This window comes from Musca domestica, unplaced genomic scaffold (genome assembly GCF_030504385.1).
Source record: "Musca domestica strain aabys unplaced genomic scaffold, Musca_domestica.polishedcontigs.V.1.1 59, whole genome shotgun sequence".
Taxonomy (NCBI): domain Eukaryota; kingdom Metazoa; phylum Arthropoda; class Insecta; order Diptera; family Muscidae; genus Musca; species Musca domestica.
In genome coordinates this window covers 3927269-3952257 of record NW_026712362.1, presented here as the reverse complement: position 1 = coordinate 3952257, position 24989 = coordinate 3927269, and the positions used below count along the sequence as shown (strand labels likewise).

At 34.4% G+C, this 24989-nt stretch overlaps 1 protein-coding gene across 3 annotated transcripts in view; it reads right to left on the bottom strand.

The window, feature by feature from the left end:
* Nucleotides 1-6999: 6999 nt before the first annotated feature.
* Nucleotides 7000-24989, bottom strand: part of LOC101898190 (uncharacterized) — a 32134-nt gene continuing 14144 nt past the window's right edge. Inside the window, exons 2-6 of one of the 3 annotated variants that reach the window (XM_011293566.3) lie at nucleotides 18773-19183; nucleotides 18601-18686; nucleotides 13621-13707; nucleotides 7706-7956; nucleotides 7000-7616 (exon numbers count right to left, since the gene is read on the bottom strand). In XM_011293566.3, coding sequence (XP_011291868.1) covers nucleotides 7490-7616; nucleotides 7706-7956; nucleotides 13621-13707; nucleotides 18601-18686; nucleotides 18773-19181 — 960 coding nt within the window. In that variant the 5' untranslated portion in view covers nucleotides 19182-19183 and the 3' untranslated portion in view covers nucleotides 7000-7489. The remainder of the gene's footprint in view (nucleotides 7617-7705; nucleotides 7957-13620; nucleotides 13708-18600; nucleotides 18687-18772; nucleotides 19184-24989) is intronic. The other 2 variants (XM_011293567.3, XM_011293568.3) reach the window with 2 other exon arrangements.

The following is a 24989-nucleotide window of genomic DNA, read 5'->3' as shown; positions in this document are numbered from 1 at the left end:
GTATAAACCAGTTGCTCTCAGAGGTCACTGCATATTTTCGTTGCAATAGTTTAGCTCGCCGTAAAGGTCGCTGCCATAATTTAGCTTGTCTCGGTGGCATCCGCTGTAAAGCAGCTGCCTTTAGAGACCGCTGCTTTAAAGTTTATGACCGCAGCGGCCATTGATGGATATAAGTTTGCCTCACAGACCGCTGGTATAGGGTAACTGGCCTCATTGAATAGCTATCCTCAGAGGTCCTTTCCTATAGAGTTAGCTGGTAGAGAGATGTTTTCAAAGGAAGATTATTGGCAAGGAAACACTTTTCTGAAAAAAAATGGAAAGGGTGCGTTTGGACATATTTTCTAAAATTTTTATTTTTTATACCCTCCACCATCCGTTTGTAACACCTCGAAATATACATTTTAGACCCTACAAAGTATATATATTCTTGATCAGCATAAAATCCCTTGTCGATTTATCAATGTCCGTCCGTCTGACCGTCTTTCCGTCTGTGGAAATCACTCTAGCTTCTGAACGAAATGAAGTAGGTTGATAAAATTTTACTCAAATGTATATTATGTCTGCAGGACTTTTGGTATTGGTAAAATGGGCCGTGTAGGTCCACGTCTTCGTATAGCGCCCATATAACGGTACCTCCCGATATTGGGTATTTTGATAATTTTAGCAACGTTGTATACCGGAATTATTTCAAATTTCGCATTTGAAGTTCGTAATGGATACTGCACCCTATGACAGAAAATTGTCTATGCAGGTCCACGTTTTATAACCCCCATGATACCTCCCTATGTTCGGTATTTTGATGATTTTAGCTACATTATAACAGATTGTTTTTTCGGCTCAGCCGAACTTACAGCTTTTTTACTTGTTTCAGTATGGTTTATGGATAATCTGTAGAGATACGGGGAATTGTATTCCATTCTTCGTAGTATAATGGAATATCCCCTGCAATTATCACATAGCGATAATTGCCGTAGTTAATATTTTTCTCCAAGTTTCAAGCCTTTCATGTCGTGTTTACTTAATTTTTTTTTCATCTTTTTGTAAAGTAAATGCTGCTATTGCCTTTGTGACGAACCTTTGAAATGCCAGACACCACCAGTTTATTTTTTCTTAATTAATTTGCAAACAGCCTCTTTGTCTGCCGAGCGTAATGTGCAATTAAAACGGTTAACATATAGCAAAAAAAATTTTAAAATGCAGTAATTAAGCATCATAATATATTATAATATACAAGGCTACCTATATATAGCTTCCCGTAAAAAAAAGAAAAAAAAACGTTTTAGAATCCGTCTTTAACGTCGCAGTAGCAGCTTCTCCGTCTTTTATTCTCGCCATTCTTTTTTCTCCTCGAATGAATTAAATTTTCCGCCTGAAGGCTTAGTTTTGCATGCATGCCGATGAATAAAATTGAAAGCTTGACTGTGGTGGCAGTTTGATAAATAGATTAAGTGGTGGAATAAGAAGAACTAAAAGAATGCAAGCAGATAAATGCGAATAGAATGAAAAGATAATGAATCCATTTGAAGTGTTCTCTAATATAAAAGTAATTGCTTATTACGGTTTCTCTTTCGTTTTTTCTTTTCTTTTTTTTGAAGTGCCATGAAAGTGGTGTTTAATTGAGGGTTTATTGCTATTCAATTTAATTAAGTTAACCAAAAACAATGATCATACGATTATAATGGAATATGTCAGAAAAGGGGAAAATGAATATTTGAGTGAGGTTTCACCATGTCGTATTTGATAACAAGTAAACAACATCGATATTCAAACAGGTGCGCAATATCCTAGATCGAAAGCTCCTCCTATCCCCTATTTCCATACTACACACGTAATTACAAAATATCCATCATATGACTACACCCTATTTTGTTAATTGTTAGAAAAATTATTTATAGTAAAGCTACTCTATCTTGCATATAAATCCGTATTCAACAATTACAAAAGCAACTAAGTTCGACCGGGCTGAACTTTTCGCACCCTTCACCACTTGGAAGAAACTTGAAAAAAATTTAAAACAAATCCGTTGGAAAATACCGCCTAAATAAAAACCATTATATGGGAGCTTTACAAAAACGTGGTCCTCCATAAGTAATTTGTGTCTTAGGCTGTAGTAACTGTTCCGAACTTTATATACGAAATTTGAAACAATTCCGGTGAATAATGTCTCAAAAATCATGAAAGTACCGAATATCTGGGGATACCGTTATATGGGCGCTATACTAAAACGTGGAACTAATTATATAATTCTCTTCGTGAGGGTTAAGTACTCAGATGGTACCCCCTGTGAAGAATTTCAGACAATTCCGTTTGAAAAATGTGGCTAAAATTATAAAAATACCGAATAACGGGAGGAGCCGTTATATGGGGGGATTTTGTGGACCTATATGACCAAATCTATGTCTGGGGGTAAAGTACTCACAAGGAACTCCTTGTGTGGATTTTCAGATAATTCCATTGGGAAATGTGGCTAAAATCATAAAAATCCCGAATATCGGGGGGTACCGTTAAATGGGCGCTATACGATATCGTGGACCGATATAGATAATTCTCTTCCAGTGGATAAAGTATTCATAAGGAACTCCTTGTGTGGATTTTCAGACAATTCCGATGAAAAATGTAACCAAAATCATCAAAATGACGAATATCGGGAGGTGCCGTTATATGGGGGATATACGATATCGTGGACGATATAGCTCATCTTCGAACTTGACCTGCCTGCAGACAAAAAAAAAAACAAAAAACTATCTTACTTCGTTTTGACTCTAGCGTGATTACAATAGACGGACGGACAGGGTTAAATCGTCTTAGAATTTTAAGCTGGTCAAGAACGTAAATATTGTGTTGGGTCTAAAATTATTATTGCGATGAGTTACAAACGGAATGACGAATTTAATATACCCTTCATACTATGTAAGGTGGAGATTTTAACAAGTAAAAAAGCTGTAAGTTCGGCCGGGCCGAACTTTCAATACCCCCCACCATTTGCTACAAAGTTGGCACTTTCCAAAAAAAAAAAAAAAAAAAAAAATCCGTTAAAAATTCTGTTAAAATCTTAAAAATACCGAATGCCTATACGACGATGTAGACCTGCATTGGCAACTCTTGTCATAAGTTATTACAATATTTAAATGCGAAACTTGAAGAAAAATCTGTTTATAATGTAGCTAAAATCATCAAAATACCGAAAATAGGGGGTACCGTTATATGGGGGCTATACGAAGACGTGGACCTGCACAGACAATTTTCTGGCATGGGCTGAAGTATCCATTACGAACTTCACATACGAAATTTGAAACAATCCCGGTAAATAATGCCGCTAAAATTATCAAAATACCGAATATCGGGGGGTACCGTTATATGGGGGCTATATGAAGACGTAGACTTGAACAGATAATTTTCTGTCTGAGGCTGTAGTATCCATTACGAACTTCAAATACCAAATTTGGAACGATTCCGTTAAATAATGTCTCTAAAATCATCAAAATACCGAATATCGGGGGGTACCGTTATATGGGGGCTATATGAAGACGTGAACCTGCACAGATAATTTTCTGTCTTAGGCTGTAGTATCCATTACGAACTTCAAATGCCAAATACCGAATATCGGGGGGTACCGTTATATGATAACTTGGACATACATGGCCCATTTACGAACTTATCCTGCCTACTAGCAAAATATACATGTGTGCAAAATTTTAGCCTTCTATCCTAATTTGTTCGAAATATGGCGTGATTACAACAGACAGACGGACAGACAGAAAGACGGACATGGCTAAATCGTCTTAGAATTTTACGCTGATCAAGAATATATATACTTTGTTGGGTCTGGCATGGGTATTTCGAGGAGTTACAAACGGAATGACGAACTTAATATACCCTTCATACTCTGTAAGGTGAAGGTTATAAAAAATTTTTATATTTTGTCTCAATATTGTTTGGAGCGTCCAAAGTTGTTATAAACAGCTTAAGCAATCGTCAAAATACTCTTTGGGAAACTGTTATAACTTTATTAAAATGGTTGAGTTAACGGACACATGCTTATCGACTGCACACTGTATTACCGACCAACACTAAAATCGAGGTCTACAACCAAACACATCTAAACAATGCCAACTACACCAAACACAATTTGTGTAACAACGGCCGCTGTATTACAGTCTGGTTAGTAAAGACAATGTACTTTGTTAGTGTTGCCAACTTGGGAAATTAAACTTAGTGCTGTAGGAAGGAAGCTAAAATGTAGTTAAAACAGAGGAAAATACAATCAGTTTTAAATACCACATCACCTACCATGCTCTATATAAAGTCATGTGACTAGTATGTAATAATTTTGCCATTTTCATATTTATTGTTCGGTAAAGAGTAGAAAAACAATTTACTTCAAATTTTTGGCAATAAACTTAAAATGCATCAAACTGGAGTCAGAAGGCGGATGTGACGAGAACAAACAAACATCTTAAATCTAGCGGTACAGTTATATGATTATGACCCATTTTTAAGTTCTGCAGACATAATATACATCGTTCGGAATATTTCGAGGTGATGACAAACTTAATATGCCCTCCATAGTATGGTGGAGGGTATAAAATACAGTTTTAAGAAATTTATAGACCTTTTATATCCTCCACCATAGTATGAAGGAAATATTAAGTTTGTCATTCCGTTTGTAACACCTCGATATATACATTTTAGGCCCCACAAAGTATTTATATTCCAGATAAATTTTGTATCGATTTAGCGATGTGCCTCTGTCTGTCCGTCTGTGGATATCACTCTAGCTTCCGAACGAAATGAAGTAGGTTGATAAAATTTTACTCAAATGTATATCATGTCTGCAGGATTTAATATGGGCCATTTGATGATTTTAGCGACATTTTTCACCGGACTTTTTTCAAATTTGGTATTTGAAGTTCGTAATGAGACAAGACAGAAAACTGTCTGTGCCGGCCCACATCTTCGTATAGCCCCCACATAACCTCCGGGTATTCAGTATTTTGATGATTTTAGCTACATTATTATCGATTTTTTTAGTTTCGCATTTGAATATTGTAATGGCTTATGACAAATGTTACCTATGCAGGTCCATGTCGTCGTATAGACCCTAATATAACAGCTACATTCGGTATTTTTAAGATTTTAACAGAATTTTTAACGGATTTTATAGTTCGGCCTGGCCGAACTTATAGCTTTTTTACTTCTTTTTTATACCCTACACCAGAAGGTGGTCAGGGTATTATGTCTTTGTGCATTTGTTTGTAACAGGTAAAAGGAAACGAGATAGGCCCATAGTTCCTCCGATCTGCATAGAATCACATTCTGAGTCGATTTATGCATGTCTGTCCGTCCGTCTGTATTTTTGTGAACAAAGTACAGTTCGCATTTATTACCCGATCCAGATGAAAATTTGCACAAATCATTTGTTAGCCTTTGCCGATTTGCCTTTTATTGTGCACCAAAAGTTTGATATCAGCCCGAATAGTATGGAATTTTGCACATACAACCAAATTAGGCCTGGAAATAAGCATGCCAAATTTGATCAAATCGGTTCAGATATAGCTATAGCTCCAATATATATTGTTCATCCGATTTGTTATTTTAGTTCTCCGCAGCCGTAATTTGCACTCTGTAACAACAATATTTGGGGAAATATATTGGGCACTTACGACCGAATTGGGTCTAGAAGCTAGTATGTCAAATTTGGTGAAGATCGGTTCAGATATAGCTATAGCTCCCATATATATTATTCATCCGATTTGTTATATATGTTACCCAGAGCCGTAATATGCACTCCGTAACAACGATATTCAGGGAAATATATGAAATACAGCTCAGGAATATCTTTGCCAAATTTTATCAAGATCGGTTCAGATTTGGATATAACTCCCATATATCAAATGGGCAATACAAGTCAGAATTTAAAAGATACAAAGGCTTCGGCATAGTCTTTTGAACTTTAAGTTATAGTTATAATCATAGCGTGTATGATTGAATTCTCCCATAAAAACTTTTAATTGTTATGTGGAGCTCTACTAAATTAGCAAAGTTGGCTATCTCCATCTCCATGACAGTAGACATTAACCCTAACGCTACCCCCAGCCAAAAGTTCGTGAGAATAGAACCATAATTACGACCTGTATACAACATCCTTGGTATGATCTGCTTCATATAAATTCCCAATATGAACATTTTTTTGTTACGGGTAGCTCTACTAAATATGAATAGTGGTGTAGAGTATCATATAGTCGGCTAAATGTTAACATTTTTTTGACCCTATGATAGAATTATATTTAATTTCATGAGAAAAAATATACGATTTATGAAAACTAATTTAGCAGGAAATGTTATCTCTGTCTGTGACAAAGATTAATATCTAATATTAAAATCCCGATGCAAGCAGTACAATATTTAGTACTTTTTAGTACATTTTTAGCACAAATTTTCAAAACTCCTTACATGTTGCCTTGCAACAATTCTAGCTCTAAAATTATAACATTTATGTCAAGAAACATTGTTTAAATAACTTTTTAGAACATCTTTTAGTATGAATTCCCAAAAAAACGGAACCACATTAATAGTGACGTCTTTGGGAAATACGGAGATTCTATTGTTTGAAGTATAAAATTTTAGACCGAAAAATTCGTGTTTTATTACTTATTTCCAAAAACCTCACCTTATCACCCATCTACCCACCAACAACTACCTGCATGCCCTTGGCTTTATTTTAGACGTTGAAGAGGTAATAAGTCTCTCATTTTTTACAACTTTATACAACGATGGAATGAAATTTGTTGAAAAGGACATACTTTTTCCAAAGCTTTCGTTAGCTTTATTTATACGGAAAATTTCATGGACTCTCTTTAAAAACCGAATTGCTAAAATATTCTTCTGTTTTCCATATACCAGCCATACTAAACTTTTTGTGCTTTTCCCATAAAATCATATTCAGCTAAAGCTTCGAATATGGATCCCATTCAAAAATAAAATAACAACAACAACAAACATTCAATCATTCGTTTTACATTTATTTCGAAAAATGAGTCTTCAATTGTTGTGACGTTCTTAACACAGCTCTGTTAGATACATTTTTAACATTTTTCGGTTTCGACTTAAATTAGGAAATTTATTTTAAAAGAAAAGATTTTAATTTTTGTCCACATATGTTGACATCATAAATACTTATTTTACTAATAGACATAGACATACTTAGCAGATAGGAAATAAATTAAAGAAAAATACCATAAATAATTGGACATTTCTTAACAATAAGAAAGGTGTTTTTTTTTTTTGTTTGTAATAAATATTTGAAATGAGTTTAATAAATATTTAAATAAATAATTAATTAAATAAATAAATAAATAAATACAGTTGTAAAATATTAAACCAGTCCTAGTATGCGAAAGCTTAGTTGGTAAAAAGGGGGAGGAGACATAGGGGAAAGCTATGGAGAAGAGAGGAGTTATTCGTTAAATGTTATGTGGGTGTGTGTGACTTAAACTTCATTGCACTCCAAATACAATTGTGAACAGTCGAAGCCGGAACGCCCTCTGCGACCAGCATCGTAGATTTGCTCAAAACTGCCATCGCTGGTGCGGTCCAACAAGTAGCTGGTGGCATAGCTAAGGGAAGAGGAACGACATTTTTTTAAATTTTTCCAAAACAATTATTTTTTTGTTCAAATTTGAAAAAAAATATTGTTTCTACTTACGATCCCAATTGACAGAAAATACTGCTGCCGCCAATTTCCCGGGTACACTCGGTATTGGCCTCACACATGTAGCGCTGCAAACACTTGTTGTCGGCATTGCGATAGGTGCGCACATAACCCTTCAGCATGGAGATACTGGCCACAGCGGCATCACTAACGGAATCACGTTTACCCATTGACCTGGCCGACAACGAACGGTGTGAGAACGAAGTCTTCAAGGCATCCAAGAGATTCATAACAATTTGTATAAACTATTCAAATTGAAGATGTAAAGAATGGCAGAGAGAAAAGAAAAGAGAAAAAGAAGAAGAAAAAAACGACAACATTATTTCAAGTACATGCCATAAGTCGCACTTCACTACTCTTCCACTACTTCCACTATTTTTGTTTTTTTTTTTTTTTTTCAAGACGAAGTCAGTAGACGAAACTAATTAACATATTGACAATGGTGAGAGGGGGGAAGTAAGGAAGAAAGAAGAAGAGAAAGAAAATAAATGCGTAAGATAATCAAATTTAAATTTCTAAAGTGTGTGTTGGTTGGTAGTTGTTGTTGTTGGAATATGTGTAAGTGTGTGTGTATGTCTGTGGTGCGTTAGAAGGGCATAAAGTAATAGAACAAAAAAATAAAAAAAAAAATAGAAAGCAAGTGCTGGTGTAAATAGAAATGAAATTGTACAGTGTATTATTTAAAAACTACTTATAAAGTGTATGTGTGTGTGTTTTGTTGTCATTGAGTGTATAATTTTGTAATATATATGTGGCTAGACTGAAAGAAATTATTTTCTCGGCGAATTTTCTGCGATTTTTATACTCTACAACACTATGTATCATAAATTTGATTGGGCCACAAATTTCAATAGCATTCCTATTGGCACCAAAGAATTTCAATTATTTTGAAATTTTTTTTCATATTTTCCAAAGCGATAGAAACATAAATTTCAAAAAAAAAAAAAATATTGGAGGACTTTCACGACTATAATTGTAGATTTTTCAAATAATATTTTAGAAGTAATATCAGGTTCAAACATCGACGATTATGAATATCAAAAATGGTAGATTTAAATAATAATCGTTGAAGCACTATCAGGACCTAAAGTGTGAATTACTAGCTAATATTTTTTGAAGTGCTACAACGGTCTAAATCATGGAGTTCTAAGGATTTTTTGAAGACTATTACGACCTATATCGTGCATACATAAGATTTTTTTAAGGATTACGGCACTGTCAAAGCTTAATATGTAGATTTTTAAATTTTATTTTTGAAGAAGAACTATTAGGGGCTAAATCCTGAATATCTAAAGGACATTTTTTAACAATATTATCTAGGCCCAAAATCTGGATTTCTAAAGAATTAATTTTGATTAATAGGACCTGAATCTTGAAGTATAAAAGCATTTTTTTTTCAGGATTATCAGAGCCTAAATCGTTGATTTCCAAAGTACTATCGGGACATAAATCGTAGCTTTGTAAAGAATATGTTTTAAATAACTATCAAGATTTAAATCGTGGATTTCTATAGGATAATTTCCAAAGGATCATGGCCCATACTGAAGATTTCTAAAGAGGAATCTTTAAGGGACTATCAGGACTTTTTTTCAAAGAATATTTTTAACGACAATCAGCACACTTCAAGCTAAATTTTTGAAAGCATTATAAGCGGCCTAAATCGTGGATTTCTAAAGAATAATTTTCAAAGGACTATTCGGACTTATATCAAGTCTTTCTAAAAAATATTTTATGAAGGACTATAAGCAATTTGAGCAACATTTTTTATCGTGGATTTCTTAATAATAAATTTCAAAGGATTATTCGGACCTATATCAAGTCTTTCTAAAAAAAATTTTGAAGGTCTATGAACAATTTGAGTAACAATTTTTTATCGTGGATTTCTTAAGAATATCTTCTAAAGGATTATCACGGAACAAATCTCTTGAAATTCAACAGAATATTTTTCGAAGGGTCATTGGACCTAAACCGTGGTTTTTTACAGAATATTTTTGAGGAGACATTAGGATCAAAACCATGGCTTTCTTAATAATATTTTTCTAAAGGACTATCATGGCCTAAATTGTGGATTTTTAAAGAATAATTTATGGATTTAAAAAAACAATCAGGGATTTTTAAAAAATCGTTGATTTTTAATGAATAATATATGGATTTAAAAAAATCAGGGCCCAACTTACAATAATTTTTTAAAGCATTATCAGGGCCTAAATCCTAGATTAATATATAATAATTTCTATAGAAATATCAAGACCTTAATATTGGAATTCCTAAAATTAAATTCCAAAGGACTACGAGGACCCCAACCGTGACTTTCTAAAAAATATTTGTAAGGACAATCAGGGCCTAAATCTTGGTTTTCAAAAACTATTTTTAAAAAATTATTAGAACGTAACTCGTTATTTTCGAACATAAAAAACAGCTAAGGCGTGTCTAACCTTTTTTACCCTTCACAATTTGGAATGTTAAAAATATCCCTTAAAAATGTCAGTAAAATTCTACAAATTCCGAATATCGATGTTATGATTAGATGGGGCTATAAGAAAAGGTAAACATGTATAGCCAGTTTTCTTCCATCGAGGGCGATACCGATAACGAACTTAAAATTTAAAGTTGCAGAAAATTCTCTTGAAAAAATTAGCTAACCATCATGAAAATACCGAATATAGAGGGAAACCGAAATCATAGACCTGAAAAAGCCATTTTTTCGTCAGTTGAGTTGGATATCCACAACGAACTGCAAATACGAAATATGATGCAGATCCGGCACAAAATGTGACGCAAATCATCAAAATATGGAATATTGGAATTACAGTTATATGGGAAAAACTGGTATTACACCTACTGGCGGTACAGTTATATGGTAGCTATATGCAAAAATAGACCTATGCGACACATTTAAGAGAGCCTAACTCGCTCCTAAAGTCCAATACAAACAGTTCTATGGCTCTTAAATGCATCTCAACAAAATTTTATCAACTTACTTCGTTTCATTCGGAAGCTAAGGGGCTTTTCACAGACAAACAGACACGCAGAAGGACGGACATGGCTAAATAGGCATATAATTTTAGAATTTGAAGTCTAAAATGCCTATTTTGAGGAGTTACAAACGAAATTACTAACTTAATATACCATTCATATATGGATGGCATAAAAATGTGATGGACTATCGGGGCCAAAATTGGATATTGTCAGCAAAATTGCTTAAAAAATCCAAAAGAGGTAATACTTTTCCCCGATCATCTCAAATTTTGAACATACCGATATTTCTATAAAATTTTGAAGAGCTTCCCTAATGGGATGCATGTTTTTACTACTTCAGATACACCCAGATTTCACGAATTTATCTTAATATGATAGTCTAATTGTCAGATGACAAGATTTTTCAAAAGATGCATATCAAGGACTTCCCGCCAAAAAAAAAAAAAAAAAAAATTAAAATAAAAATATTTTTTTTTATTTTGGCGAATAATCGTGAATGTTCTTCAACTCATTTTTAAACAGATCTTTAATTTTTATACCCTACACCTCAAGGTGGTCAGGGTATTATATCTTTGTGAATTTGTTTGTAACAGGAAAAAGAAAACGAGATAGACTCATACTCCCTTTTGATGATCTGCATAGAATCACATTCTGAGTCGATTTATGCATGTGCGTCCGTCCGTCTGTCCATGTATTTTTGTAAACAAAGTACAGTTCGCATTTATTGCCCGATCCAGCTGAAATTTTGCACAAATCATTTGTCTGACCAAAGGACGAACCCCATTCAAATTGGAGATAATCAGCAAAAATTTATATATAGCTTCTACATATATCTTCGTCCGATTGCATTTTATTGTGCACCAAACATGTAATGTCAGCCCGGATAGTATGGAATTTTGCACATACAACCAACTTAGGCCTGCAAATAAGTATGCCAAATTTGATCGAAATCGGTTCAGATATAACTATAGCTTCCACATATATTGTTTATCCGATTTGTTATTTTTGTCCTCCGCTGCCGTAATATGCACTCTGTAACAACAATATTTGGGGAAATATATCAAATGCAGCTCAGAAATACCTTTGCTAAATTTTATCGAGATCGGTTCATATTTGGATATATCACCCATATATAACTTCGTCCGGTTTACTTTTTATTGTGCACCAAAACGTCTAATATTTGTCCAAATGGGATGGAATTTGGCACTAACGACCGAATTGAGTCTAGAAGCTAGTGTGCAAATTTGGTGAAGATCGGTTCAGATATAGCTATAGCTTCCATATATATTATTTATCCGATTTGTTATATTTGTTACCCACAACCGTAATATGCACTCCGTAACAACGATATTCAGGGAAATATATCAAATACAGCTCAGAAATATCTTTGCCAAATTTAATCGAGATCGGTTCAGATTTGGATATAGCTCCCATATATATCTTTATCCGATTTCAAATTAATTGTGCACCAACTGGGCAATACAATTCCGAATTTAAAAGATACAAATGCTTCGGCATATTTAGTCCTTTGAACTTTAAGTTATAATTATAATCATAGCGTGTATGATTGAATTCTCTCATAAAAACTTTTAATTGTTATGTGGAGCTCTACTAAATTAGCAAAGTGGTGTAGGGTATCATAAAGTCGGCTCCGCCCGACTTTAAGACTTTCTTTACTTGTTTTAAATTTTATTGCAATTTCTAAAGAATATATTTTTGGTACATGCCACAGCTTTCAAAAAAAAAAAAAATAAATAAATAAATAAATAAATAAAATAAAACTAATTCCAATACCCGTAATTTAATTTCAAGTGATCGCCATTGATTCGATACCAGTAAGTTCTAGTTAGTTTTCCCAATAACTCGAACAAATGCTCCCAACATTTGTAAATGCTTTTAATTTTATCCTACTCCTCACGATGATTCAGAATTCGATTTTAGTGGCTAAACTCCACATTTAATAAGGCTTATATATGCCTCATTAAGTATCGATATTAAGAACCTTGAGGAAATCCTTGTTATTCTAGACATGTCCGACTGTCGCTCTGTCTGTCAGGCTTGTTGGTGTGCACTATCTTGGATCAGGTGCGAAAATTAAAAACATTGAACAACTTCTTCTGATACCTCCTCTGATTGTTTTCTAATTACGACATCCAAATATTTCTGCCAAAATTCGATGATGTGTACAAATAGTGACCCACTTTTTCCGCCACAACAAGAGGTGAATATTTTAAAAAATCCAAGACTTAATATTTTTCCCGGATTTCGCGGATTTATCGTAGTATGAGAGTCTAATTTTTGCTAGGTGCCATTTTCAAAGGATGCCTTTTCAGGGACTTCCCGGTAAAAAAAAATTAATTAAACTTTTGGCGAATAATCTTTTTCAACTCAATTTTAAGGAGGTTTTTTAAATTTTTTTACCAGTATTGTTTACAATGTCTTTCCGAACAAAAGTGCATTTTTTCAATGATATTTAATATAATCCATGAATTAAAAAAAATATATATATTTTTATGATTTCTCTGTCTAAGTCCTGATTTTTTTTAAGAGCTTAATTAAAAAAAAAATGATTCTTTAAAAATACTTATTCAATGACTTCTTCAAAAAAAAGTAAGAAAAATAGATTTCATTTAAACCAAATGTGTGGCGTAACATCTTCAAATTTTCATGTGAGATAGAGGATATACTCATTTCTTGGTCAAAATGCCTAATGAAATGCTAAAAAAAATAAAATATGTAATTTTCAATAAATCAAAATATTAACAATTGCCATTTTTTTCTAAACCATAATTTGTTTCAGTGTAGTCGACATATTAAAAAATCAAATTGAATAAATTATAAATAAAATACGAGAATAATTTAAATACATTCATTTGTCTCTGTATATATGTATATTGTATAGAATATTTATAATTTTAATAAATCGTTACCTCTCCAGCTTGTTTGGCCATTGAGTTGACTTGTTCTGGATCTTTTGTACCAAGTACCGTTGATAACACTGCCGCCAAGATGCCCTGCTTTTATTTATTGTTTGTTTTGTTTTAAAGATTTTGTTTTGTTTATTTTGTTTGCAAGCATTTTGCAGCCACCATGTTTATGTATTGTTTTTTTTTTTATAGAATAAATCCAACCATAACCACATTAACCAGTAGTATTGTTTTTTGTTTTGTTTAAATTGTATTTGCAGTATTACATGAATTTGTATGTTTTTTTTAAAGAAAGCGAAAAAATACAAATATATATTATTGTCAATACAGCAACAATATCAACAACATGAAAATAAAAATGAAAAAAAAAGAGAGAAATAAATAGAATTTTTTTCTTAATATCTTTTTGTTTGTTTGTTCGTTTTTTTTTGTTTCTTTTTTAGATTTGGTAAATTAATAATGTTATGTGTTTTATTAAATTGTATATACTATGTTTGTTTGTGTATATATGTGTATATGTGTGGGTGAGTGTGTGTGTATGTTTCGATGTATGAGAGACTATCAAACATATGTGAACTTTCAAATGGTTTTTCATGGGGTTTTGGATGATGTTATATGTTTTGTTTTTTTCTATTGTTGTTCGGTTGGCTGCCATAAAAACAGTATGTCTAGCGCAAAATAATTGGGTAATTGGAAATATATATTTTTTTACGGCCTTGAATATAGGATGGGGGGATACACAATGCTTGTTATCCCGATTGATATATTTTTTTCTTTGTAATAACCACCTCGCATACCATTCTCATGTTTAAAATCTCCATAGGCGGGAGAGGTTATATTTCCATGATAGATACTTATTCTGGATATTTTCTCGGAATGCCGTCTACATGGGATGGTTTAGATAACTTAATTTTGGGAATATTATATCACGTGCCGTACTAGATTCCTTGGAACTCATTTAACTGATTTCAAGACTAAAATGGGGAAAGTTTTCTCATCTTCTTTGGAATCGAATTTTGGTTTATCAAATTTAAGATAATTTAACTCTTGGGATTTCTACAGAATACCAGGATTTAACGAAATATCCTTCAACAGAATGCTAACACATGGGGCAACATAAAACATAATTACAGGAAAAATCCAATAGATTATCAAAATAGAGCTACAAATAGAAGACACGTTTATCGGCGTTTTCGAACTCTTAGCAAAGACTTAAACGATGGGATATTTCATACTCAAAAGTTTGTCAATAGATGGAACTCTGTTGTGTAAATATAATAACATGGTCTGTAGGATGAGTAGGGCTAAAATGGGGTTCGTAATGGTGCGAAGTTATAGATAAGACAGCGTTTTTGGATTTATGCTGAAGCCATGTGTATTTTATGAAAGACATAATTCATGAGAGGACTTGTCCCCTCTGTTTAGGCTATTACACTGAAAAATAGTCTAAACAGAGGGGGCAAGTTCTCCCCTGAATTAGGTCTTGCATAAACCGCTCATGGCTTCAGCATAACTCAAAAAACTCCTCCCTATATATAACTTCGCACCATTATGAACCCCCAAATGGAAGACATGTGTATCCAAAAAAAGGAAGACACGTGTATCGGCATTTTGAATGGAGAGAACTTGTCCCCTCTGTTTAGGCTATTTTTCAGTGGAATAACCTAAACAGAGGGGACAAGTCCTCTCCTGAATTATATCTTTCATAAAATACACATGACTTTAGGATACATCCAAAAACGCTGCCTTATCTATAACTTCTCAACATTAGGAACCCCATTTTAGCCCTACTCATCCTACAGAACATGTTATTATATCGAAACAACAGTACCCCATCTATTGATAAAATTTTGAAATATCCCATCTTTGTATTCGTTTATGTCTTTGCTAAGAATACGATCAAAGACACACAATATAATAAGATGGGGACATAACATTGTTACTTTAATCCAATAGATGGGGTTGATAGTAACATATCATTATGTTATTATGTAACAGGGCTGATATTGATTTTTATCGATAAAATGTACAAGAAAAGGCTGTGGAATAGTTTTTTTTTTAACCATGTCTGCCATATATTTTATTTTTTGAGCGGTATTCTGCCATCTTTTGCGATTATGAAATAATATATTTCTTTAATATTTCAATTGCATTTCCGGCATATCGTCGGCCATCTATTGCCTGATCGAGACATTAAACTGCAATAGTTTTTGTTCTTTGCAATGCTAGACCCCTTTCACTCTTATAATTAATTTTGCTAAGTCTTTTCCCAATAGATGTCGCCCCTGATTCCTTGCAATTTGTTAATTGGTTTGTGTTGTGATATCACTGAAGAGAAGTTATAATTGATTTTTTAATTTGTAGGGAATTTTTAAATCCCTGAACTCCTACAATATTTTTAATTTGTAGGGAATTTTTAAATCCCTGAACTCCTACAATAGATGGCGTGCACACTTATATAATACAAAATCTGAATGTCTAAATTTTAGTGGGGATGATCATTTATAGTGGGACGGGTTCCCAGTATAAATTATTTAATAAATTCCTTGTGATACCCCAGTGGAAACGTCCAAAATGTGATGCCATGCCTATTTCAGTTCACTTGGCTTACAACAGTTTTATGCTGCAATAGGTGGCGCTCGTTGCCGAATATTAAATTTTACAAAATTGAATTGAAATAGATGGCGCTTTTTGGTGATCTACAATTTGGCATAATTGGTGGTGAGATTCGGTATAACTGAAGGAAAGTTTAGATTTACCCAGAAAACATGAATTAACGAAATATATTCCAACGGAATGCAAACACAGTGTGCAGGGCAAAGCATAATTAAAGGAAAAATACAGTAGATTATGAAAATAGAGCTCAAAAGAGAAGACACGAATTTTGAAAGTTCGAATTGCAAAGTAATTTAAATGAGTTCCCCTCTTTTTCAATAATTTTTTGACATTTTTATTTTAAAATCCTTGTACAGATTGAGATGAAAAAAAAATACTGCAACCAACTTCAGACTGCTGTAATTACTAAGCCTATCGTCCGACAGCTGTTAAAATTATAGCAGTGACAGCTCATTATATTGTTTATAAGCGTACAAAAGCATTTTGGTGAGAATTTACCAGAAAAAAAGCTTATCGTGATGGAATTTAAGCGGGATAGTATGATTTCTTTATATTCGGCTGGAAAATCACAAGTGGCTATTGTTAGAACCCTCCAGCATTTAAATGTGAATAAATCGTTTGTGTTTCGTACCATTGCTCGTTAACGTGATACTGGTAGGAAGTGGAAAAGTAAAGAAGCGACTTGATCAGAACCCGCGTCGCAGTCTTTGAAAAATGGCTCATGAGCTGAAAATATCGCAATATTCCATTCGGCAAATTTTAAAAAACGAGCTACCATAGCAGAGAATTGTCGTTCTCCGCTCAAAATAATCGACCGAGGCATAAGAATAAATACCGAATATTATCGCGAAAATATTCTGGAGGGTGTATTAAAGCCTTGGCCACGCAAACATTTTGGCCGCAGACCTTGGACATTCCAACAGAACTCAGAACCATCGCACTCAGCATGCGCCATCCAAGAATGGTTTCAAAATGAGGTTCCTCGCTTCATTTCCAGCGAACAGTGGCCACCGAAATCTCCGGATACCAATCCGTTGGACTATTGTGTCTGGAGTATTTTGGAAAGCAAGATTGGCACTAACAAATACCAAAGTGTCGATCATCTCAAGCAAGCGCTTCGCCGGGAACGGGCCAAAACACCACAGAGCAGCATTCGGGCTGCGTGTCCATAATTCGTGCCAAAGGTGACCAATTCGAACAAATCTAAACTTATTCTTAAATTTGATGCTATTTCCGACATTTTTTGCTTTCATTCAATAAAATTTAAAGAAAAATGTAAAAATTATGGCGTTTGACTTTGTTGCAGTTTTATTATCTCATGTGTTTAAAATGGGTCACTTTGGCCCACTTTTTGGTATATATACCCCTACTTTAAGCCATATTTTCCATGAAATTTTGCCAAGGGTTTTTAGTTGGAATTCCTAAGAAACAAGAAACTAGATTTTTTTTAACAAAATCGATTGAAAAATATTGTCAGTACCCTAGAAATAATTAAAAATAACTGAGATCAGGAGTATCCTGTTTATAGGAGCTACTCCGAAAATGGACCTGGATTTCAATATAACGTATAATAAAGTATTCTACGCCCCTAGAAAACTCGTTAAAGTCTAAACGATTGAAAAAAATAGCCAAAACCTTCGAAATAACCAAATCAGGGCAGAAACAAAACGTAGACCTTTAATAACGTTTTTTACTATAGACTTTTTAAATAAAAAGGACTCAGAATAAATAAAAATGAGCCAATTAAATCGAAAATATGACTAAAAATCGGGGAATACCCTTATATAAGGACTGTGTCTTATATTGGACCGAAATGAATCATTTTTGAATAAGGGACCAAAAATACGCCTTTGGTGACTCCCTTGTGGATTAAAATTTTCAACCAAAATATTCTTCGTATTGGTATCAGCAATATTGCTGAAGACACTATATACCTTAAAGATTTCAAGAAATCCCTGTCCGACAATTTCGAAAAATTTGGAAGAGGGGAGAACTTTCCTCCTCCATTTAGGTAACTTTACGATATAAACTTTCAAAATACCGACACAGATGTGTTCTCTCTTTAGCTATAATTTCATAATTACTGAGTCTTTCCTTCAAATACCTTTATTCCTCACTCTGATATCCCTTAAAAAATGTCCATCCAATTTTCTCCATTCGTTGTAAAACGCATTTGAAAGCACATAGGGAAGTTAGTGTAACCATGGAAAATTGTATGTCTGTATATATGTACGTATTTCAGTTATATACAATAACAGTAAAAGGAAAGTGCAGTCTACTTAAAGAACACAAATAAAAAAATAGAAGCAAGTTTTCTCTTTTGGAATAGAACAACAAAAGATACCAAAACAACTAAACGAATATTACCTGCATTGGTGAACCGCCATTGTCAACTTTGTCAATGCCATCGCTGGGAGCACCACCGCCCAACAAAGTGTTGATGATTTTCAAACCTGTGGAAAAACAAATAAACAAAAAAAAAAAAAACGCAAATTTAATTAAAATCCCACCCAAAGCATCTGCCACAAAAAATACCAACCCATTGAGATGACATTAGCCCAGGGTGAAGCACCAAAACCACCATCAACATCATCCGATTTGGTGGGAGCATTGGCACCGCCATTGAAGAACATTGTCAAAACCGTGGACAACATATTGGACCATGAGAAACCGTTGGGTGCTTCCTGGATTTGATTGCCTTCGATTTCATCTTCAACATTGTCCAAAGCCACCTTCTTGGAGGCATTTGGTTTAACAGCATATTTGCGGGCACTTTCCACAGCTGGATTGTAGACAGGCGATTGGTATTGTTGCTGTTGCTGTGTTCGGCTGGTGATCAAACGTCTTTGGTATACCTCATTTTGTGGATAGGCATAGGTCAATAGTAGGCAATTTGTGGCTACTATTGCCAATAATATGAAGGCATTTATTCTGCTGTGTTGGGCCATGGCTGGAAGTAAAGAGAGAGAGAGAGAGAGAGAGAGAGAAAATAAAACGTTTGTTACTTAAGTCTTTCGTTTTGTAGAAAAAAAATATTTTTTTATGAACTATTTATTAAAATCTGATAGAGTAATCAAAGCTCTGTTGTTGTCTTTCTTCCTCAATTTTCGAAATTTTTTAGAACCAACAAATATTCTAGAATATTTTATAGATCTTTATATTTATTTTTGTCTTGGCTTGAAGAAAACTCAGAGGGAGAGAAGAAAAACAAAAACGTTTGTTTCTTGAGTCTTTCGTTTTGCAAAGAAAATTATTTAATTTTTTCTAGAATATTTTATGGAAAAGTAATAAACTAATCAATGCTTTATTGTTGCCTTTCTTTTTGTTCATCCACTTTTGAAATGCCTTGTGTTCGGTTGTGGCACACAACAAGTTCATTATCATGACTTTATTTCCCATTTCTTTAACATGCCACAAATAAATGGCATTCGTTCTTTACGTCGATTACAAATTCCAAATAATAAACATATATTTTAGTCGCATACAGGGTGTGTCGAATTTAAATACACATTTTGTTACCTTACGAACTACTATTCACTGAATACATTCAGGTGGTATTATATACATAGATGAAATTGAGTGGGATCGTCTAGAAACAGGTCGCCTAGAAACAGAAGACTTCGGGAAGGCATAAGACACATCCAGAAGTTTCTAGACCATCTTCCTGTTATATAAAACACCTAATGGCGCCCCACTTTTGGAAAACCCCCTATAAAGTATTCCTGGTTCAGAAAACCACCAGAAATTTTTCTGGGTATAGAAGATCTCCGGAACATCTTTAAGTACTTTTAAGAAGATCCCCTTGACGTAGAAGGTCAAAAATACCTTATAAATACCAAAAAACCCCCCGGAAATACTTCTAATATAAAGTACCTCTAGAAAGTCTTATAGATACAAAAGGCTTGCAGAAGTTCTTTCAGGAATGGAAGACCTTCAGATGTTAAATCGGCACAGAAGGCAAGGAAAATCTATAATAAGTCGTCTAGACACAAAAGTCATCGAGAAGGCATAAGACACGTGCAGAAGGTTCTAGATTTACTTTTCGATATAAACTATGCCTAGACGGCCTTCCAGGTTTGGAAGACCCCTATGAAGCATTCTTGCTCTATAATTTCCAAAATTGTCCAAAATATTATATAGTCCGAGAAAGAGAGATAGAGAGAGAGAGCGTTGAAGGACGTCCGACAACCTTCAGAAGTCATAGAATACACCTAGAAGACAGAAGAAGACCTACTTGAGATTTATCAGGTACAGAATGCCTTTTGAAGTTCTTCTAGGTATAGAAGATCTCCAAAAGACTATATAACCACAGAGGGCCTTCATATGGGTTTTTAGGCGCCTGAGGACTCTAGATGGACGTCTAGGTTCAGAAGACCCTCAGAAGATCTTCTAAATACTGAAGGCCTTTTGAAGGTCTTTCTGGTACCAAAAGCCTGCATCAGATTTGAAAGGGATATTTTAGATTTTTAAGATTCGGAAGATCTTTTTGGTACAGAATGCCTTTCGACGATCTTCCATGCATAAAAGATTTCCGGAGGACTGTAAAGGCACATAGGACTTCCATAAGGTCCTTCAGGTTCCTAAAGTCTCTAGAAAGGCGCTAGCTTCAGCTAAAAGGGCATGAAATACACCAGAAGACCTTTCCATGGTTTCCAGGGTATGAATGGCATCCCGAAGATTATATAGGCACAGAGAAGATTTTCCTTCCTTCTTTTAGTAAAAAAATGTCTTTCGATGGTCTACTAGTTACAGAAGACCTCCAGAGGGCGTAACACACACAGTAGGTATTTGGATACATAAGACCCTCGAAGATATTCTAGGTACTGAAGGACTTCTTTAAAATTATATAGACACTGAAAGCCTCCAGAAGGTCTTTTAAGCACAGAGGTCTAGAGACTAGGTTCAGAAGACCATCGGAAAACCTTTTTGGTTCAGACTGCCTTATAAGTATATTGTAGGTGAGGAAGACTTCCACAAGTTTCTCCAGGTTAAGAGGACCTAAAAATGTCTTTAAGGTGAAGAAGACCTCCAGTACGCCTCCTATTAGTAGAAGACTTTCAGAAAGAAGTCTTTCTTCTGAAGGTTTTGTTGGGCTATGAGACTTCCAGAAGATTATGTAGATACTAAGGGCCCCAGAAGATCTTTTAAGCATTGTCTATGTACAAAATACCTTCAGACAACCTTTTTGGCTAAGACGATATACAGAGTATCTTATAGGTGCAACCTCCAAAGTGTTTTTCAGGTGGGGAATACTTCCAAAATGTCTTCAGGATGTAGAAGACCTCCTGTGCGGCTCCTTTAAATTGTTGACCTTCCGAAGTTATTCTATGTTTCGAAAAATTTTACAAGTAGGATTTGGATATTAACTATCCTAAAAGGTCTTTTAGGTGTAAAAGTTCTCCTGAAAGAGTTCTAGGTTTAAAATAGATCAAAAATTATTTTTTGAAGAAAAGCCTGGAAGTAGCCTTCTTTATTAAAAAGGTTTCCAAAAAATGCTATGTATAGAAGATCTCCATGTAGTTAATTATATTCCGCAGTCCACCAAGTTATCTTCTTTGCTTAGAAAACCTCTAAAAGGCCTTATGTGAAGATAAGACCTACAAATAGAATTCTATGTTTGTAAGACTTGCAAATAAACTTCTATGCATCTCAGACTTCTAAATAGTCCTCCATAAAAGAGCTCCAAAAATATTCTAAGTTTAGAGGAACTCTCAACGGTTCTGCATAAAGAGAGGACCTCCAAATTCAATTTTTGGAGGACCTCCGAATGCATATGTTTATGAGACCCGTATTAGGAAGAATTTCAGATGATCCTCCAAAATATTATCAATAAAGAGAGGGCCTCAACACGATATTCCTTGTTTTGAAATCCAACAAGAAGTTTTCTATGTTTAGAAGACCTCTAAATAATCTCTTATGTTTAAAGAATGTCCATATGACCTCTTATGTTCAGAATACCGCCAAGTGTTTTCTTTGAAGAGAATACTCCAAAAAAAGTTTTTCTTTTTTTGTTTTGAAGACCTTCAAAATTATTTTTTTTTATCATTAGGAGGTCCCACAATGGCTTGGAACTGCATTTAAATAATTTTCAACACTCTTTTTTGCCACACCCTGTCAACAACAACTCGTTTATATAATACCGTTGAATTTAACAATTTTGTAGCATTTTGTCTATGGGTTTTATTCCCCCCTTTTGTCTTTCTGTATAATATTGCTGGTGTTGTTGTTCTTTTCGGTCGCTCAATGCAAGTCGCAAATTTGTGGAACACTTATGAGTGTTACCTCGACTGGCATGTATTCGTTTATACGCTCTATTATGGTCATATATAAAACAAAAAACAAAAACAAAGCAAAAGAACAGCAACAACCACAGCCAAGTATACGAAATGGTTAACTGTTTTTAGCGGAAATTGCACAGAGCGCACACACCAAAGAAGAAAATTATTTGTTTTTATTTTTTCCAACCACATTCTAAATTGAGGTAAAGTTTGCCTCAAGCAGAAGCTAGCCAACTGGCTAGGTAACAACAATCTAGCAAATAGAATCATCAATGTGCTAGACTTACAATAACAACATATTTTCTACACTTGCTACCAAGCTGGTGTTACCTGTTGGCTGTGTTGTCTTTGAAACCTGTCAAACATGTTCGAATGTTGGCTGGCTGGTTGGTTGGTTGCAACGATTATTCTTCTTTAGCACCAACACAAAATGTGTGACACAATTTACATTTCATGACTTAGCCACCACTGCTTGTCAAAGACTTGTCTAAAACGCAAGACATTTTAATTATGGAGGCTATGTAAATTTAGAAAGCCGTTCCGAAAAAAGAAGACTGTCTTCATTCTTGTGGTGTGTGTGTGTGTGGAAGAGAAATATTTTGTGGGAAATGGCTATTTAATTGCAAGCACCTGCTAAAGTGATTTCGGTTAGATTTCTAAGGCCATAACAAAGAAAAATCTATGCCATTAAGAAAGTCGTTAATAAAATCATTGATATAATTTATGAGAGACAATATTGGAAATATAAAAAATTTAAACAGTTAAAACAACAAATGCTTGCATAAAATTGGGAATTAAATTAACTTCCCGGAGAATTAAAATATAAGGACTACAATGCAAGGTTTTCTAGATACATTAATGAAATCCAGTAAATGTATTGGGCATAAAAGACCACCAAGGGAGTTTCAGGGCACAGAGGTCTTCCATGAGGTTTTCTGGGTACAGAAGACTTCCAAAAGATTTTCTACATTCAGGAAATCCCCAAAAGGTCGTCAATATAGAGAAGGACTTCAACAGAAGACTTTCTAGAAATTGAGTTTCAAGGTACGAATGACCTACCTCTCATAAGGTTTTGTAAGAATAGAAGACCACCAGAAAGTCTTCTTCAACAGAAAGCTTTCTAGATATTGCAGACCTCTAGAGGGTGTCATGGGTATAGAAGACTCACAGAAGGTTCAGTGTTTATGAAATACCTCTAAAATATCTTCTATTAACAGAAGACACAAAAAGCTCTACTACGTTCAGAAGATATCCAACAGACTTCCAAAATATGGTATAGGTGTATAATACCCCACGAAGGTCTTCTAAGTATAAAAGGCTTGCAAAAATCGTCCTTATAGGTCTTCTAGATATTGCAGGCATCTAGAGGATGTATGGGTGTAGAAGACGCACAGAAGATTCTGTATTTATGAAAGACCTCTAAAAACTTTCAAAATACGACCAAAAAACCTATAAAAATCGTCCAGGTATAGGATACCCAACAAAGGTCTTCTAGGTATAAAAGACCACCAAAATTTCTGTCTTCTTGGTATAGAAGGTATTTTAAGAATAGAAGGTCTTCTTAGAATAGAAAGTCTTCTAAGTATAGAAAATCTCCAGAAAGCCTTTCAAAAAAAGTGTTCACTACCAATTAATTCATTTTCCAATCATTTTTTGCCGAACTTAACAACTCAGCAGACTAAAACGTAAATTTTAGAAGCCCATATTTACCAAAATAACCAGAAAAGTATTTGTTTTAATTTCTACTTTTCCATTTTTATACCCTACATCACTACAGGGTGAGATGAAAAAACTGCAACCAACTTCAGACTGCTGTCATTTCTAAGCCACTCGTCTGACAGCTGTTAAAATTATTCCATTGAGAGTTCAATTTACTTTTACGTGATACTGGTAGGTTACCTCGACGTCAAGGGAGTGGATGGAAGAAAACAGCAACATCAGCAGAAATGGTTCGAAATGTAAATAAGCGACTTGATCGAAACCCGCGTCGCAGTGGCCGACAAATGGCTTGTGAGCTGAACATATCGCAATATTCCATTCGGCAAATATTGAAAAATGAGCTCGGGGTAAAGCCATTGAAATTCCAAAAAGTGCAAGAACTTACACCGCAACAGAAAGAAAATATATTCAGAAGAGGCAAAGAGTTGTTTCGCTTGGCCAAAAGTGGTGAACTGCCGAATTTGGTTTTCTCCGCTGGGAAAACTTTTGTTGTCCAGAAGTTTGTAAACAAACAAAATGATCGTGTTTACTTCCCAAAGAGGTCAGCTGAAAATGTGCACCTTCGGTTGGCAACCGGAACTCAAGCGCCGTCCATGGTGAAATTGTGGGCCACAATAACAGCCGATAGTCGCTCTCCGCTCGTATTAATCGACCGTGGCATAAAAATGAATATTATCGCGAAAATATTCTGGAGGGTGTATTAAATTCTTGGGCACCCAAACATTTTGGCCGCAAACAGTGCTCGGGACCGTCGCACTC